Below are 15,453 nucleotides of genomic sequence, written 5' to 3' on the forward strand. Positions count from 1 at the left end.
GTTTGAGGACATTATGAATCTTTTCCCTTGTCCAACCTCTCCCCTTTTTAAAAAAAAAAAAACAGAAATTGTAGGTACATCTCCATTTCAGAAGAGTACTTATTGAAGATGAGTCTGTGATTTTGTAACAGGTCAGGAGTTGGACTAGCATTTATCAAGGCAAAGTGACTACAACGTAAGTACAATACAGTAACCTTCCCTCATGCTTTTCTATTCAAGTAGTATTGTGGATTCTAGCTGCAGACAGACATCATTTATTTACCATCTCCCCAAAATCTATAGTGTTTTTCACTGTCACTCTATTCTGGGGGCAATGAGATTTAAACTGTCCTATAGTAACTTTTAAATGTTTCATTGAATGTTAGCACTTCAATTCTCATATTATCCAAAATGGAGCCAACATTCTAGTATAGTGGTTAAAATGTGCGTTCAACAGTCCCATGTCAGAGTGCTGGTTGGAATCCTGGCTGCTCCACATTGAATCCAGCTCCTTGCTAATATGCCTGGAAAAGTAGCAAGACAGTCCAAGCAGGTGCATCCTCAGCATCACCAAGGGAGACCGGAATGGAGCTGGAGGCACCTGTCTTCATCCTAGCCCAGCCCTAGCTATGTGCCCATTAGAGGAGTGAACCAATAAATGAAAGATTGTTTCTGTCTCTGTCTCTCTCTCCTTTTCACTCTCTCACCTATCCTCATCTATCCCCTGCCATCTTTCTGCAGGTCAGCGAAATAAGATAAACATTTAAAAATAAAGTATTATGCACTATATTTTAACAAATTCAGAACTTCGCAGGAATACAGTCACTATGCATGTCGAAAAAACATATCTCAACTCTCTCAGCAATCACCTTTTTAGGAAATCTTATTAGTGGTGTTACAGCCATTTCCAGCTGTTGGTAAGGATCATAAGAACACTGACAAATTTCTTTTGTTTAATTACATCCAAACACTTATATGATCATATTCATCATATATTATACATGACTTTGTTATGTCTACCTTTTTTTTTTCAAAAAAATACATCTTTTTAAAACAAACAAAAGAAAAATGAAGCAAGAGAGGGATAGAATTCAGAACCAATTGGTCTTCATTAAGGACAACTGAACTTGGAGGGCAAATTATTCAATAAAGAGCCCTCAAAAGAAAAGGATAAAAGAAAGCAATGATTACAGTAAGTGACAGTTAACTACAAGGGCTCTACAGGCTCTGTCCTCAGTATTGTTGATATGAAAATAACATTGCCTGTACAAGGGATGAGTTTCTGCAGGGGTTCAGTTATTTAAAGCAAAATGAGTGAGAAGGTGAAGAGGTGAGGAGGAAAAAAAGCAACAATAGGAAACACTTCCATGGAATTTTTAAAATAATCTCTCCTTAAGTATTCTCAATTGACATAATTTTGACGTGCAAATTGGTAAATGCTGGAGAAAAGTACATGTGAGATATCAATAAAATCAACTGAACTATTGCATCTACCTTTAGCTAAAGATTAGAAAATATGCTTTTAGATCTGTTGCTTTCAGATACAATATTAAAACAATACTCTTTATTTTTTTAAGATTTATTGGATCTGGTGCAATAGCGTAGTAGTTAAATCCTTGCTTGCATGTACCAGAATCCCATACAGGTGTTGGTCCATGTCCTGGCTGCTCTACTTCCCATTCAGCTCCATGCTTGTGCCCTGGGAGAGCAGTAGAGGACAGCCCAAAGCCTTGGGACCCTGCATCCACATGGGTGACCTGGAAGAAGCTCCGGGCTCCTGGCTTCAGATTGGCTCAGATCAAGCCATTGCAGCTACTTCTGAAGTGAACCAGTCGATAGAAGATATCTCTGTCTCTCCTCTCTGTAGATCTGACTTTCCAAGAAAAATAAATCTTTGATTCACAAATCTATAGAGGAGAGACAGAGAGCTCTCCCATCCACTGGCTATATACACATGCATAGAGAAAGAGAGATAAACATATGTTATAGTGTTCACTATAGACCATGGAATAAAGGACATAAACTTTCATAAGGTTAGAGAGACAGAGGGGCTGGTGCTGTGCTTGGCTGATTTGGCAACCCATGTGGGCACTGGTATGAATCTTAGCTGTTCCACTTCTGATCCAGCTGCCTGCTAATACACCTGTGAAAGCAGCAGAGGAAGACCCAAGTGTTTGGGCTCCTGGAACCACTTGCCAGACCCAAATGAAGTTCCTGCCTCCTAGCTTCAGAGTGATACAGCTATGGTTGTTGGGACCTTTGGGGAGTTGATTAGCAGATGGAAAGTTTCTCTCTGTCTCTCTCACTCTCTCTTGTTTGCTCTTTCTCACTCTCATTCTGTGTGTGTGTGTGTGTGTAAAACCCTGCCTGTCAGGTAAACAAATAAATCTTTAAAAAGGATAGCAAAACTAATCAAGTAAGAATGTGTGACATTTCTAGACTGATTAGTATTCTAAATATGAGATGGAAGTGATCCTATAAGAATATCTGAAATAATAAAGAATTCCTAAACAAGGAAAGAGGATTGAGGGTTCAGCAGACCATTGCCAGCACGAATCTGCTTTCTGAGATAAAAGTTTTTAACAATGCTTTTCTGGTGTGGGCAGTCTGAGGTTTTGAGAATTGACAAGGACCAAGTTGCTGGAGGGCAGAGAGAGGTTGAAGATATCCAGACGGTCCAAAACTAAAAATCAACTATGAAACAGAAGGGTTCAGAACACCTACCCACTGATAGGAAAAAGCCATAAACTCAATAAGCCAACAGTGAACATTTAAATGCTCACCACAAGTCAATCTTTTAGAAGTCAACTGTTCAAACTAAAACCTTGTATTAACAGGAAACATATATAAACACTGTCATGTTTTATATATCAAGATATTTCTACCCTAGCAGTGTTAATCATTCTAACTTTCATATTCCAGAAATGTATGCAATATAATTGATTGGTCTAAAAAAGCACTGCTATAAAGAAATCAATAAATAATTTTATGATTTTTAAGATTTCACATCTTAAATTAACAAGAAAGAAATACAATTTCTGGTTTTTATTAAGTACACAGAGTAAATCTGTAAGTGATTCAAGATCTAAAGTCCTTGCGTTTTAATTCGGAAATTCACCTTAAGCACATTTCGAGTTGGGAATCAGCACACTTGCATGGATTCCACAAAACAACTCAATAAAACAATGAAATACGAGAGTATAGCTTTAGAACAGCTCTGTGAAGAAAGTCAGTACTCCTCTCATTTTTGTTTGAAGAAACTGATGATTAAATGTTGCTTAAAACATGAATCAATTAAATTCCTCTAGGAAGTTAGGAGAACACAGATGGTTAATCCAATTCATTTTCATTAATGCAATATGGTATGTACTTTTGAGGATGGCATATCATGTGACATGCAGTATTTCCTTCTTTCAGATTAAGTTTATGGTATGTCAACTACTGCTCTAAGTAAAGACTACTAAAACTCTAAAGCATGACTGTGAAATCCAATCCTGAGAAGTGTAAATTTAGACCCCTAATTCTTTCTATCCTGCTTGCTTTTTTTCCCCTTACTTCTAATTGGATTATAGCTGTTTAATTACAAAGGGCTATGGATAATTTTTCTCTTTCCTATCTTTTTATTTTGTTTATTCAGTCAAACTTTCAGTAGACTCACTACCAGGGATCGGTTTCGTTTTCCTATCTAGAATTTTTCTTTCAGTACTAAATAAAAACTTAATACATTTTCAGATGAATATGGATGCATATTGACCTGATGTTAACACTTAACTCACTAAAAACATTACTTCAATTCCTTTCCCATTCCTTCCCCACAGTCTATCCCTTCCCACTCATAATACAAACTTACCATACCATATAAGGAGTATACTTTAAAAATCAGTGTGTGTGTGTGTGTGTGTGTGTACACTTATCCAGCAGTAAATACTCTATACTACTTATGAAAAGACTTCCCTCTCTGAAATTAATGGTAGTCAATAAGTCTAAATAAACTATAAAGATTTTTGTTTTCAAAACCTTGCTAGTGCGCTCTGTATTTAGTAACTATGTGGTTTCACTAGGTTTTAATTTCTCAGTAAACAGGAATTGGGCCCCTCAGGATTGTGGTTTTTGAAATTAGGGTGTGTTTAGATTTGGAGACTGCCCAAAATTCATTCACATCTAGAAGGGAAAGCTCATTGCCAAACATATGCAATCAGGAGAGAGAGGGGGAAAAAAAAAAGACTACATTCTAAAAAAGATTTGGATAACAAATACTTCCATCTGTTTCAGAGATCAAATAGAATTACTCTAAAACAGTCCAATGCCATTTCAGCATCTGGCGAAAATAAAGCATGTATTCACAGGAAAAAACTCAGGTTAGCAATAGCTTTTGTCCTCAAGGATAAGTAGTAAAATGCTAAATAATATTATTCCTCATAGATTTTATTTAAACTTGACTGTAAACATTATTCTTTTTTAGTTAAAATGCAAAAGGTCATTCAAGTGTCATTAAACGATTAAAGAAAAGTTTCTTTCTAAACATGATTTCAGACCCGCAATTATTAGAGTTCCACCACAATAAATCATGGAAGACTTCCACAGAGGCATGAACCCAGGTCTCGGCAAGCACACATCACTTTCCCTTTCTGGAGACACTTTCATATGAGCAAGACCCATGTAATTGGAAGTCACCGATTACATGCAATTTCCATTACACTCTCTGTGCCTTTGTATCTGGTTTCTCTTTCGTTTACCTTACAGAGGCACTCCTTGCTTGTCCTCCTGTACCAGAGGATAAGGTGCTAAGCTCTGCCATGACAAGGTGTTAGAGGGATTCTGCACTAGGAAAAGACTTTCCCTCCTAATAGTGTCATTGTTTGCCTCTGCTGCTGCTGCATAGCTGGCCAGTGGTGGGAGGAGTGGGGCTGGAGGTGTTCTGCCCCAGCCTATCTAAGTAACACACCTCAAGGACACAGACCATTGGCAAAACTGCAATCCTGGAAGAGGCCCAGTGACCACTTGATTTTGAACACAGGCACAATGCATTGTGTACCTGCACCAATCATAGCTCATCTGTGCCCACAGATTTCAATTCCCTAGTCCTAAGTAAGCAAATACATGATTTGCTTCATTAGTCTTCCAAACATGGACACTACAGATTCTAGGCTTCATGATGGTGTTTTGACTCCCTCCTCATACCTGCCAATAAACTATTGGTCATCTGGCTCCCTAGAATTATTTCTTGCATGCCTAGAAATTTTGAATAATTATGGCCCAGGGTAAAGGAGTAAGCTGAAACCGCATATTCGCCAAGAAATCAATGCCCTTCCCCTTAGAGTGGGGATACCTCTATTGGACTTCTCAGTCAGCTACATTTCCTCAGCCCAATGTGCCATGAGGGATCTTTGCCTCCTTGGCCCTTCCTCTGATGGGATAATCACTGATAAGATCTCATCTGCTTATAGCTCTGGCCTCTGAATGAATCCACACAGAGAGCTCATCTAACCCTCAGAGCCTATGCACCATTTCCTGCTTCAAGATGACCAGACTCCTATTTCTGCACATCTATTTGAATAAATGGGCAGAGTGAACGTGACCCAAGTGAACCCTTATATCCCCATCCTTTACCCAATTACTTCCACATAGTAGGTAATTACAACTACATTTCTTTATAATGCCTAGATTGGAAATCATGGAATCACTTCTGATGCCTCCTTTCCACCCACTGTCCATACTCAACCAAATTCTACGGCTTGTTTCTTTGAAGATTTTAAAAAATGTAATTATCTTGCACAGGTTCCTCATCACAAGTCCTAAAGGTCTCTGACACTTTACTCTGCATATTATTCTGTCTTCCATATTCAAAACTTTGTACTTGCTTCTCCTTTTACTGCAAATAGGAAGGCTGACAGAGAAGCTAATCTCCCAAGTATGTCTTTTTATCCACTAACTTGCAATATTTCAGTCACTGGGGCCAGCCTGCTGCTCCTGCAATATCTTGTACATACATCAGGCAAGATATTGTCTAGTGGATTTCCACATGGCTTCTCTCTCTCCTATGTCTTAGTTCATATGTCATCATTTAAATAGCAATGTTTTCTACCACCCTAGACAATACCTGCTTTCCTTTAACAAATGTTTTTCTCTATCAAATATCCTTTGAACTATAAGTATTTAGAATTTAGAAAACTCTGTATGTAAGCAGTTTAAAACAATCATATTGGCCTCATATCAAATTGGAACTGATCTATATTCTAAGATAAATTTTTGCACTGTAATTTTTAAAGAAAAAGATGTACAAGTTGAGGAAACATATAAACAGAATACCCACTCAATTATCTGGTAATAATAATTAAGAGAGTAATTCTCAGTCCAGCATAGTGACATAATAAGCTAATCCTCTACTTGCAATTCCAGTATCCCATTTGGGCACCAGTTCTAGACCTGGAAGCCTCACTTCTGATCCAGCAGCTGCTAACGACCTGAGAAAGCAGTGGAGGATGGCTCAGTCCTTGGGCCCCTGCACCCATGTGGAAGATTCAGAAGAAGCTTCTGGCTCCAGAATTCAGATCAGATCAGCTTTGGCTATGGCAGCCATTTGAGAGTGAACCAGCCTTTTCTCCATAACTTAGCCTTTCAAATAAGAAGAATCTTAAAAAAAGTAATAACTGTCTCCAATTGTAGCTATGTAAACAGACATATTCCTTATCATTATATGTTTTTGAGTAATTATTTCATTTTTACAAAATAGTAATTTCCAAAGTATGTTAATACTATCATTCCTATTAGAGTAACAATAAAATTGAAGTAAGGTTTCAGCTAAAAATGCTCTCCACTTGAAAGCTGCCATATAATTACGCATATATACGATGGCTTTACAAGCATTTATTTTTAAGATAATAGTTTGCTCGACTTAACTGATTATGTAGTACATGTCCAACAGATTACAAAAGAGAGTGTTTTATTGAATCTGGTTTGGAAAACACAAGAGTGGGGAATGCATGTTTTCAAAAACGAAAAAAGAAATTCAGTAAACCTCAGATCACGTTAGCAGAGAGAGTGCTAAACTCTTTGAAATGTTAAGTTCTATGTTAGAAAGAAATGATTAAGCACACTTAGAATGAACAACAGTATACTATGTCAGAGATATAATTCAAAATTATCCAATGGGCTGAAGACCCAAAACTAACTTGACTGAGCCTGAACAGAAAGTACAGCCAGCTGAGGTGTCCTGGATGTTTCAATTGCAAAACAAGAGCTTAAAGCAGTTCTTAGAGGTATGCTGCATAAGATAAAGGAAAATAAAATTCTAAAAAACTTACAGAGCATTAGCAACCAAAGACTACCAGCTGGTTCATTTTTGATCAGCTCCCTAACATGCTTGGGAAAGCAGCAGGAAATGGCCCAAATCTTTGGGTACATGCACCCATAAGGGAGACCTGGAAAAAAGCTCCTGATTTCTGGCTTCAGCCTGACCCAGCCCTGGCCATTGCAGCCAGCTGGCAGTGAACCCAGTGGATGGAAGCTCTGTTTCTTCTTCTCTCTAGCTTTGTTATTCAAAAATATTTTTTAAAAAAGAAGAAGGAAGGAAGGAAGAAGGAAGGAAGGAAAGAAAGAAAGCAAAAGTTGAAAAACATGCAAAATAGTGAAAAATACAACCACGAAGAATGAGGAAATTACTTAAATTCAATCGTAAGAAATACAAAGAAAACCATGTTTAGATATATAATTAAACTGATTAAATTCATATTGAAAAGACAAAGCAGTGCAGTTTGGACGCTAACGCATTTTATACACAGAACAATGATGGTAGATTTGGCATTAATAGCAATGGAAACCAGAACAAGTGGGAAGGCTTCACTATGAAGAGAGTAAAAGTTGTCAGTTTAGACTATACCCAATGAAAATCTGCTTTAAAAATAGAGGAAATAAGCACATTCTAAAAAATAATTGAAACCTCACTTTGGACAAGATAACTACATAAATTGAAGATATTTCTTTGGGTTAAGCAAATAATGCTTAATAAATAATGCTTAATAATAAAGGAACTAGACCTGAAAAATCAAAGTGAAAATCCTATAAATGGGAAAAATGTATATAAACACGAAGCACTATATTTAACTTCTGCTACTACATTTAATCATTTAAACTATAAGGGCAGCGTCTACTACCACTAGTGCTAATTTTAGCACACTGCTTAATGTTTAGTTAGCAATCTATAAATAGTCTGCAATAAAAAGCAATCAATAAAAAGAGGCAAGTTAACTTACTGCTTTTTATTGCTCATACATTTTCAGTTTGAAGGCTCTCCCAGCATGCCTTAAAAAGGATGAGCAGGAAAAACAAAAACTAAAACAAAATGAGAAGAGCTCTCTGCTTAGCACATAAGGAGAATGTACAAAGGCAGTCATAGCTTTTATTAAATACAGAGAATGTGGTAGTGACAAATAAGAAAGCATAATGAATATGAATCAGATGGTTCAAATTTCATAAAACTATCAGGAGTCTCTGAGTACACATGCAAAAATACTTGAGTCAGAACTCATCTGCATACTCTATTGTCCTGAGGTCCCATTTCAAAACGCTGACTCATTTCATAGTTATTACAGAGATATAATACATCTATTATCACCTGACTGAGTTACTAAACTTACTTGATATGAAGGAAAATAAGGTTTACCTTTAATGATACTGATTATGTTAATTTCTTGTAGTTGGGACTACAACTGCTGATATGAACTTGTATGAGGTTGGTTGGAAAGAAAGGATCAGATACGGAAAGGAAGTTTATATCACGTGGAAATGAAACTATGGCCTATATTAATCTAGCTTTCATGTGCTTGTAAGGCATCTGCTGGAGGAGAGAAGGCCCTGGGTGACCCTGAAGAACCTTCTAGCTCCTAGTTTCAGCATGGTTTAGCCCCAGCTGTTTGACCCATTTAGGGAGAGAACCAGAAAATGAAAGACCTCATTCTCTCTTGCTCTGTCTCTCCCTCTCTCTGTCACCTCTCTCTGTCACTATCTTTCAAGTGAATAAAATAAACCTTTTTAAAATGCCCACAAAAAAGGGGTGATAATAATATCTGCCCTTAGCTCACTAGAGGCACAAATCAAAACCACACTGAGATATAAACTCACATTTACCAGCATGGCTATTAGTAAGAAAACAGGAGATAAGAGTTGGTTTGTAGGAAAAGTGAACCCAAGAATATTGTCACTGGAAATGTATATTGTTACAACTACCATGGACAACTGTGGAGACTCTAAAACTGAAAAAAAAATTAGAATGACTACATGGAATCTGTGTCTAAGCTGCATCTGTATACAGGCACGCACGCACACACACATGCATATTTTCACTGTGGAATTATTCACAATAGCCATGATACAGAAACAATCTAAACATCTGATGATGAATGAATGGCAAAGAAGTCATAATAGATGGACTAACAAATATTATACAGTTACTAAAAGAAAAAAAACATCTGCCAACTGCAACCAAATGGATAAACTTGGGAGATATTGTGAGTAAAATAAGCCATATATAGAAGGATAAATAAGGGATTTTTAAAAACTCAAAATAAGTATATAGAACAGTGCTCGCTTGCTCAGAGAAAACCAGACAACCGGTCAAAAGATACAGATTTTAGTCAAAAAATAAACAAGCTCCTATGTACAGTGTGGGTGGCAGTAAATGAATTAACTACACGATGTATATCAAATCTGCACGCTATACACCTTGAATATATTTAGTTTTGTTAATATAAAGAAACAATAAATGCATGTGTGAGGCACACAGAACAATGATAACTTCAAATCAGCTTCCTCTCTCACAAAAGGATTGACTATTATTTCAAAGAGGCAACCGTCAGCGATATCACAGTCAGAATTTCAATCACAATAAATAAAATCATGAGACCGCCCATTTGTCTAACATGCTCATAGGAATGATAACAAATTCCTATTTCCAGATAGTCATCTTGTCCAGATCAATTTTCCTCCAAGGACAGCAAAACAAATCTGCATGTGTATTTGGACACTGATTATGTATGTAAAATATATTCACACATAAAATTCCTTTTATTACTCACATTCTCATAGAGAGCTTGAAGGGTCTCCAGGTCAACCACAGAGTTGTCCAAGTTAACAACAGCTATGGAAGAAAGAAAGAAATCATATAACTTGCCACCAGGCACCCTTGAGATTGCAGGAGATAATGTGATTACACAGCAGTCAGTTTATTACTCAGTAGGTGCTCCAGTTCAGTGCCTTCCCATGACCCACAGTGAAGACCATTCCCTGAGAACTTCAGTGGGACACGTGTCAAGTGTTAGCGCTTTTGGTTATTCCATGGATTTTCAATTTTGTGAGGATGATCCCATCAAAGGTCAGAGAGAAATGGAAAGTCTGCTTAGTAGCAGAAAAACAAGAAAATCAATCATGTCACTGCAACATCCTAGTTTTCATGTACAGAAGTGCTCCTATATACACCAATTTACCAAAAATTTTTAACAAATAATTTGAATCAGTAACCATGCAGACAGTACAGAAATGATAGATGCATTTCTTGTTATAATTCCTTGAAGTATTATAATAAAAAATTATTTGATGTAAACACTGAGATTAGCATAGATGTATGCTTAAATATCCATGTTTAGGGTTCAAGGCAGTAGAACAGATAAAGTTGAAAATATGTTCTTTAAACGCATTGCTGGTTTGCAAGAGGTATTATATATTGGAGCAGGTGTGCCTTACCAGTTGGTCTAGGTCTCGGTGAGTGAGAATCATAGTTCCCCTACTGTGTAGTTATTAGTTCCAAGTGAGGTGAATTGCCCTCATCATATGCCAAGAACCCAGTGAAGCTTTTAAGAGATTAAAGATTTCCAGGGGAAAATTGACAACATGACTAATCACAAATTGGATATATTTATTTTGAGAATTATATTATTCAGTCTTCTTTTACTCAAAGCTTAAAACACACGACAGACAAGTTCAGTGGACTTCAGGAAAAATCCAAAACAGAATTAAGAAAGACGAGAGTGAAATAAAAGAATAGGATGAATGAGAAACCTCAGCATTATAAGTTAGCATTTCTGAAAACAGAGCCCTGATTCACCAACAAACAGCACACCAGGCAGAACACGATACTGCCACGTTAATAATGATCCTCTTTCTCAATTTTTAGATTCTCACACAAATCTTTTCCCTCTTTAGCCCATTTAAGGTAAATACATTTTAAGCTGTTTCCAAGTAATAAAACACAGTTGAATTAGCTTTGAAAATACTACAAAAAAAGTTTTAAATGCTTAACTAAGGATTTTGGTTACAATTATATGAAACAAAATGCATAAAATTCAGTAATTATGGCAAACTCCTATAGGGAATCTTCGCCTTTAGATTTTCATAGCCTTTGAAATTCATTAGCTAGGTAATAATCCATTCATTGTCCACATTCCTTTGGAGATATAGTAAGAGATTGATGTGAGAACCATGAGGGAAATGCTAATAGTCAACTTAGTGTAAGATTTCATCCTTGAAAAAATACAAAGAAACACAATAAAATCATTGATACAGAAGAAGAACTCATCAAGGATGCCACTGACCTCTGGCAATATCCATCATTTTAAGACATGCTCATGCTAGCATTCCTATAAAGGTCCGCCTCACGAAACTTTACTTACAAAGAATCCTGAAGCCGCTCAGTTTATTTTTTAATCTTATGCAATGTCATGTGCAAAAAAAGTATCTTAAGAAATGTTATATGTGCATAACCAAATTCTCAAAGGGTCCGATTTAATACAAGCAATCTCATTTATCAGCCCTGCATAGAAAATCGCAGTGGAAATAAACACCATCACTATTGTTGCACACAATTTCCTTTTGTTGGCTTTAGGAGATAAATAATAATGATTACTTCAAGTGGGCTTAAGGTGACTAGGTATAATACAGTCACATCTACACGGCTGAAATGAAAGGTTCCATACTGGTGGGAAAATGAACAATGATAAAAGTTCTATATAGGAAGTAAAGGTAAAACAGAATTTTGGAACTTTAAGGTTATTGCTGCCTCAACCTTAAAAGCACATCTTAACATCCCAGAGATGAAAAGTTAGGTTAAATTTACATACACATTATCAGATCTTCAGTGTTCTTTCATTATTTCCTCTTTTACAATGCAAAACGAAGAAAGGAATGAAAACATTAATTCAAGAAAATAAGAGTGCTTTCATACATTCACCAAAATACACACTATTTTTTAAACATTAGAGATTAAGCCACTTTACCAAGAGACTTAACAGCTACTCCAGCAAAAATAAAATGAGATTGAAAATAAATCTACATTGGATATGTTAAGTGTGAAAGTGGCAAATTACCCAGCCTTGAAGCCTACAGAAAACCAGTTATGTATAAGGACGTTTCTTGTCACATATCAGTCATATATCTATATTAATGCAAAGGAATTACATGTATACATAGACAGACAGACAGACAGGTGCATTTTAAAGCAGTAAAATATTCAAGGGAAAAAAAATTTTTCTGGGGCCTGGCATGGTAACCTAGCGGCTAAATCCTCGCCTTGCACACGCCAGGATCCCATATGGGCACAGTTCTAGTCCTGGTGGCCCCGCTTCCCATTCTGCTCCCTGTGGTCTGGGAAAGCAGTCGAGGAGAGCCCAAAGCTTTGGGACCTTGCACCCACATGGGAGACCTGGAAGAAGTTTCTGGCTCCTGGCTTCTGACTGACTCTGTGGCCACTTGGGGAGTGAACCAGTGGATGGAAGATCTTCCTCTGTCTCTACTCCTGTCTGTATATTTGACTTTGCAATAAAAATAAATAGATATTTTTGAAAAAATTCCTGAAAAAAGTTTCTCAATCTCTGTTTCAGTATTTCAGCCCTGTTTTTAAGAAATTGTCTGCAGAGCAAAATTATATTAAGGTAATAATTCCTCCAAAGGGAGGATACAGCTTACTAATTAAAGTTAAGCTCAAATTCAAATTTTTATTTGATGCCACATTAAATTACTTGAAGCTTAATCCCTTGATAAGAGGTAAGGAGAGAAGGAAATAATGGAAATATTGACAATTTCATATTTGATTTTACTATGACTTTGTTAGAGATTTTTCTGTATTTGAGAGACAGAGAGAATCACAGAGATTACATCTCTGATTCACTTCCCAAATGCCTGCAAAGTCAGGCTGGGATCCAGGGACAAAACCAGGAGCCAGGAATTAGGAATTCAATTCCAGTATCCCAAAATGGGTGACAGGAACTCCACTTCCTGCGCTGTCACCACTGCCTCCCAGGGTCTGCACTGGTAGGAAAGCAGACAGGAACCCGAGCCAGAGCCAGAATTCAGAACCACATATACAATATTGGATGCAGGTGTCATAACCAGCGTTTTACACAGGAGGACAAATATCTGTCCCTGAATTGGGTTTCTGTAGAGACTAATGGCAAAGCCAAGACTAATGTTTATTCTCCTTGCCAGCTTTAGGGAAATACAACGTGTTAAAAGATCTGTCTGACTCCAATAGGTCTAATTATCAAGTTCAAAGTTAAAAAAGTTTTCTACTTGTGTTTGAGTTTCCTCCTGTACAAAAGAGTACAATTCCAACTCCATCTATTGGGAGTTGTCTCTTTCAGCTGAGTGATGAATTAGTTATGAAAACTCAATGTGCAGGTTGATAAAGAACTATTGAGTGCTTTTCATCATACTGTCTGCTTAAAAATGAATAGATGGAGTTTCAGAACATAGATAAATCCACTCTTTAAAAGGATATTCAGAATACTCTATCTTGGTGTTCAACTAACTGTTAATGTGATAATATTGGAAGCCAAATATCACACAGTCGCTTCCTTCTCGATATTTTAACACATTCAAAACACCCATCACTGTCTGGGATTCATCACATTTCCCAGCCCTACCCACCTCCCCTACAAACACAATGAAATTTAAATTACTTTCCTGAAAAGTATATAAAAATAAATGCTACTTTGAATTTAACCAAGAAACATCTGTTCTGTTTTAATGTGGGAGGATGCAAGAATGCAGGAGGTGTTGAGAGGAAACACTGACTCTTTTTGCACAATTAAAAATTATTCATTTATTTGTCAAGTATGCTAAATTTCTCAGATTAAAACAAATGGAGGTGTTTACCACTCTCTTTAAACAATCTATAAACTACCATATGTTAGCAATCTTTACAGACCAAGTGGATAGCAATTTTATTTTTAAGCCTACAATTTTACAAAATGACAATGATGCAATAGAAAAATAAAAGAACAAAAAAATCCCACTCTTTCAGGCCTTTGTACCAACTGCCCATGTGTCTTTGATCAAAATAATAAGCTTCTCTGAGGCTTTATCAAATGATGGAATAACTTTTGTCTGTAGTATGTTTATTACATGAAAAAATTACTAATTATATAGTTAGATAGTTCAAGATGCCATGAAAAAAATCTGTGCAATTAATTTTGGAATGGGTATTATCTGTGAACACAATGGTTAGACATGAGAGGGCTGGGAACATGCTAAGTGAAAACAAAGATCAGGATTGAACATTTGTTTCCAATAATGAAAAGTTAAGACATTAATAGATTTAAGCTTCATTAACTCCACAGGTATAAGTTCACTGAGATCCAAAGTCATTTCCATTAAACCATGCTGATACAAAATGAAGAGTGAGATAGCCTCCTTTGAAATCCAAATGATCATCTTACCCTATTACAAGGGTATTAAAAGAAAATATCTGACCAGGGAAAAATCTGTTTTTTAAGACATTTTATTGCATAAAGCAATTCAAAATCAAAGATTATATAGCCAACTCAAGAAACTGACCCTGCACACATTCCATCTCTGCCATCAAACACAAGCAGGTCAGTAAAGGTCTGTTTTGTGGACATTTGTGCTTGCTATTCATCTCTTCTCCATAGCCGCCTGTTAGAGCACCTGTCATGTAACTCACTGCAACGTCAAATCAGCTGGTGTTCAGAGAAAAGCAGTACAGAAAGAGTACTGGTTGCCACCCCTCCCTGCAGCAGCATCTACCCAAGAGCCCTAACTACACTCCCAGAGCACCCTCCCCTTCTGGGAAAACCTGCAGCTTCCATGGTTTCACCAATTTGAACTGGACCGCCTAAAAATACACAACATGCCTACCAAGTGAATACCCACAATTATTAGTTAATTATATGAGCAATATAATAAAACTACTGTGTTCTACATGCCACTTCAGATATTCAAAGAGGGGTTGGGGAAGGCAAGAAAATAGGCAGTATTCAAATCCCACCCCAAAACCATTCTCCGAATAATCAATGAAGCCTCATCCTACACACCACCCACTACGCCTCCAGATCCTTTTCAGTGCACTTCTTCAATGTGCCCACACTTCTTGAGTACCTTTGCTGCATATGTAAATAAATCTTGCTTCTCTGCCTTTGTAGATCTCAACCTTGAGTTGCTGCTTAGATCAGAGAGGAGACACTAATC

The 15,453-nt window shown here is 36.8% G+C and overlaps 1 protein-coding gene across 3 annotated transcripts in view; it reads right to left on the bottom strand.

Annotated features, from left to right (window-relative positions):
- The window catches only part of FMN2 (formin 2), a 285,407-nt gene that overhangs the window by 115,075 nt on the left and 154,879 nt on the right, over positions 1 to 15,453 (bottom strand). For all 3 annotated transcript variants that reach the window (XM_040967978.1, XM_040967977.1, XM_040967979.1), the window contains one exon: positions 10,053 to 10,114. In XM_040967978.1, coding sequence (XP_040823912.1) covers positions 10,053 to 10,114 — 62 coding nt within the window. The remainder of the gene's footprint in view (positions 1 to 10,052; positions 10,115 to 15,453) is intronic.

This window comes from Ochotona curzoniae, unplaced genomic scaffold (assembly GCF_017591425.1).
Source record: "Ochotona curzoniae isolate NIBS_2020 unplaced genomic scaffold, NIBS_Ocur_1.0 scaffold_4683, whole genome shotgun sequence".
Classification (NCBI taxonomy): domain Eukaryota; kingdom Metazoa; phylum Chordata; class Mammalia; order Lagomorpha; family Ochotonidae; genus Ochotona; species Ochotona curzoniae.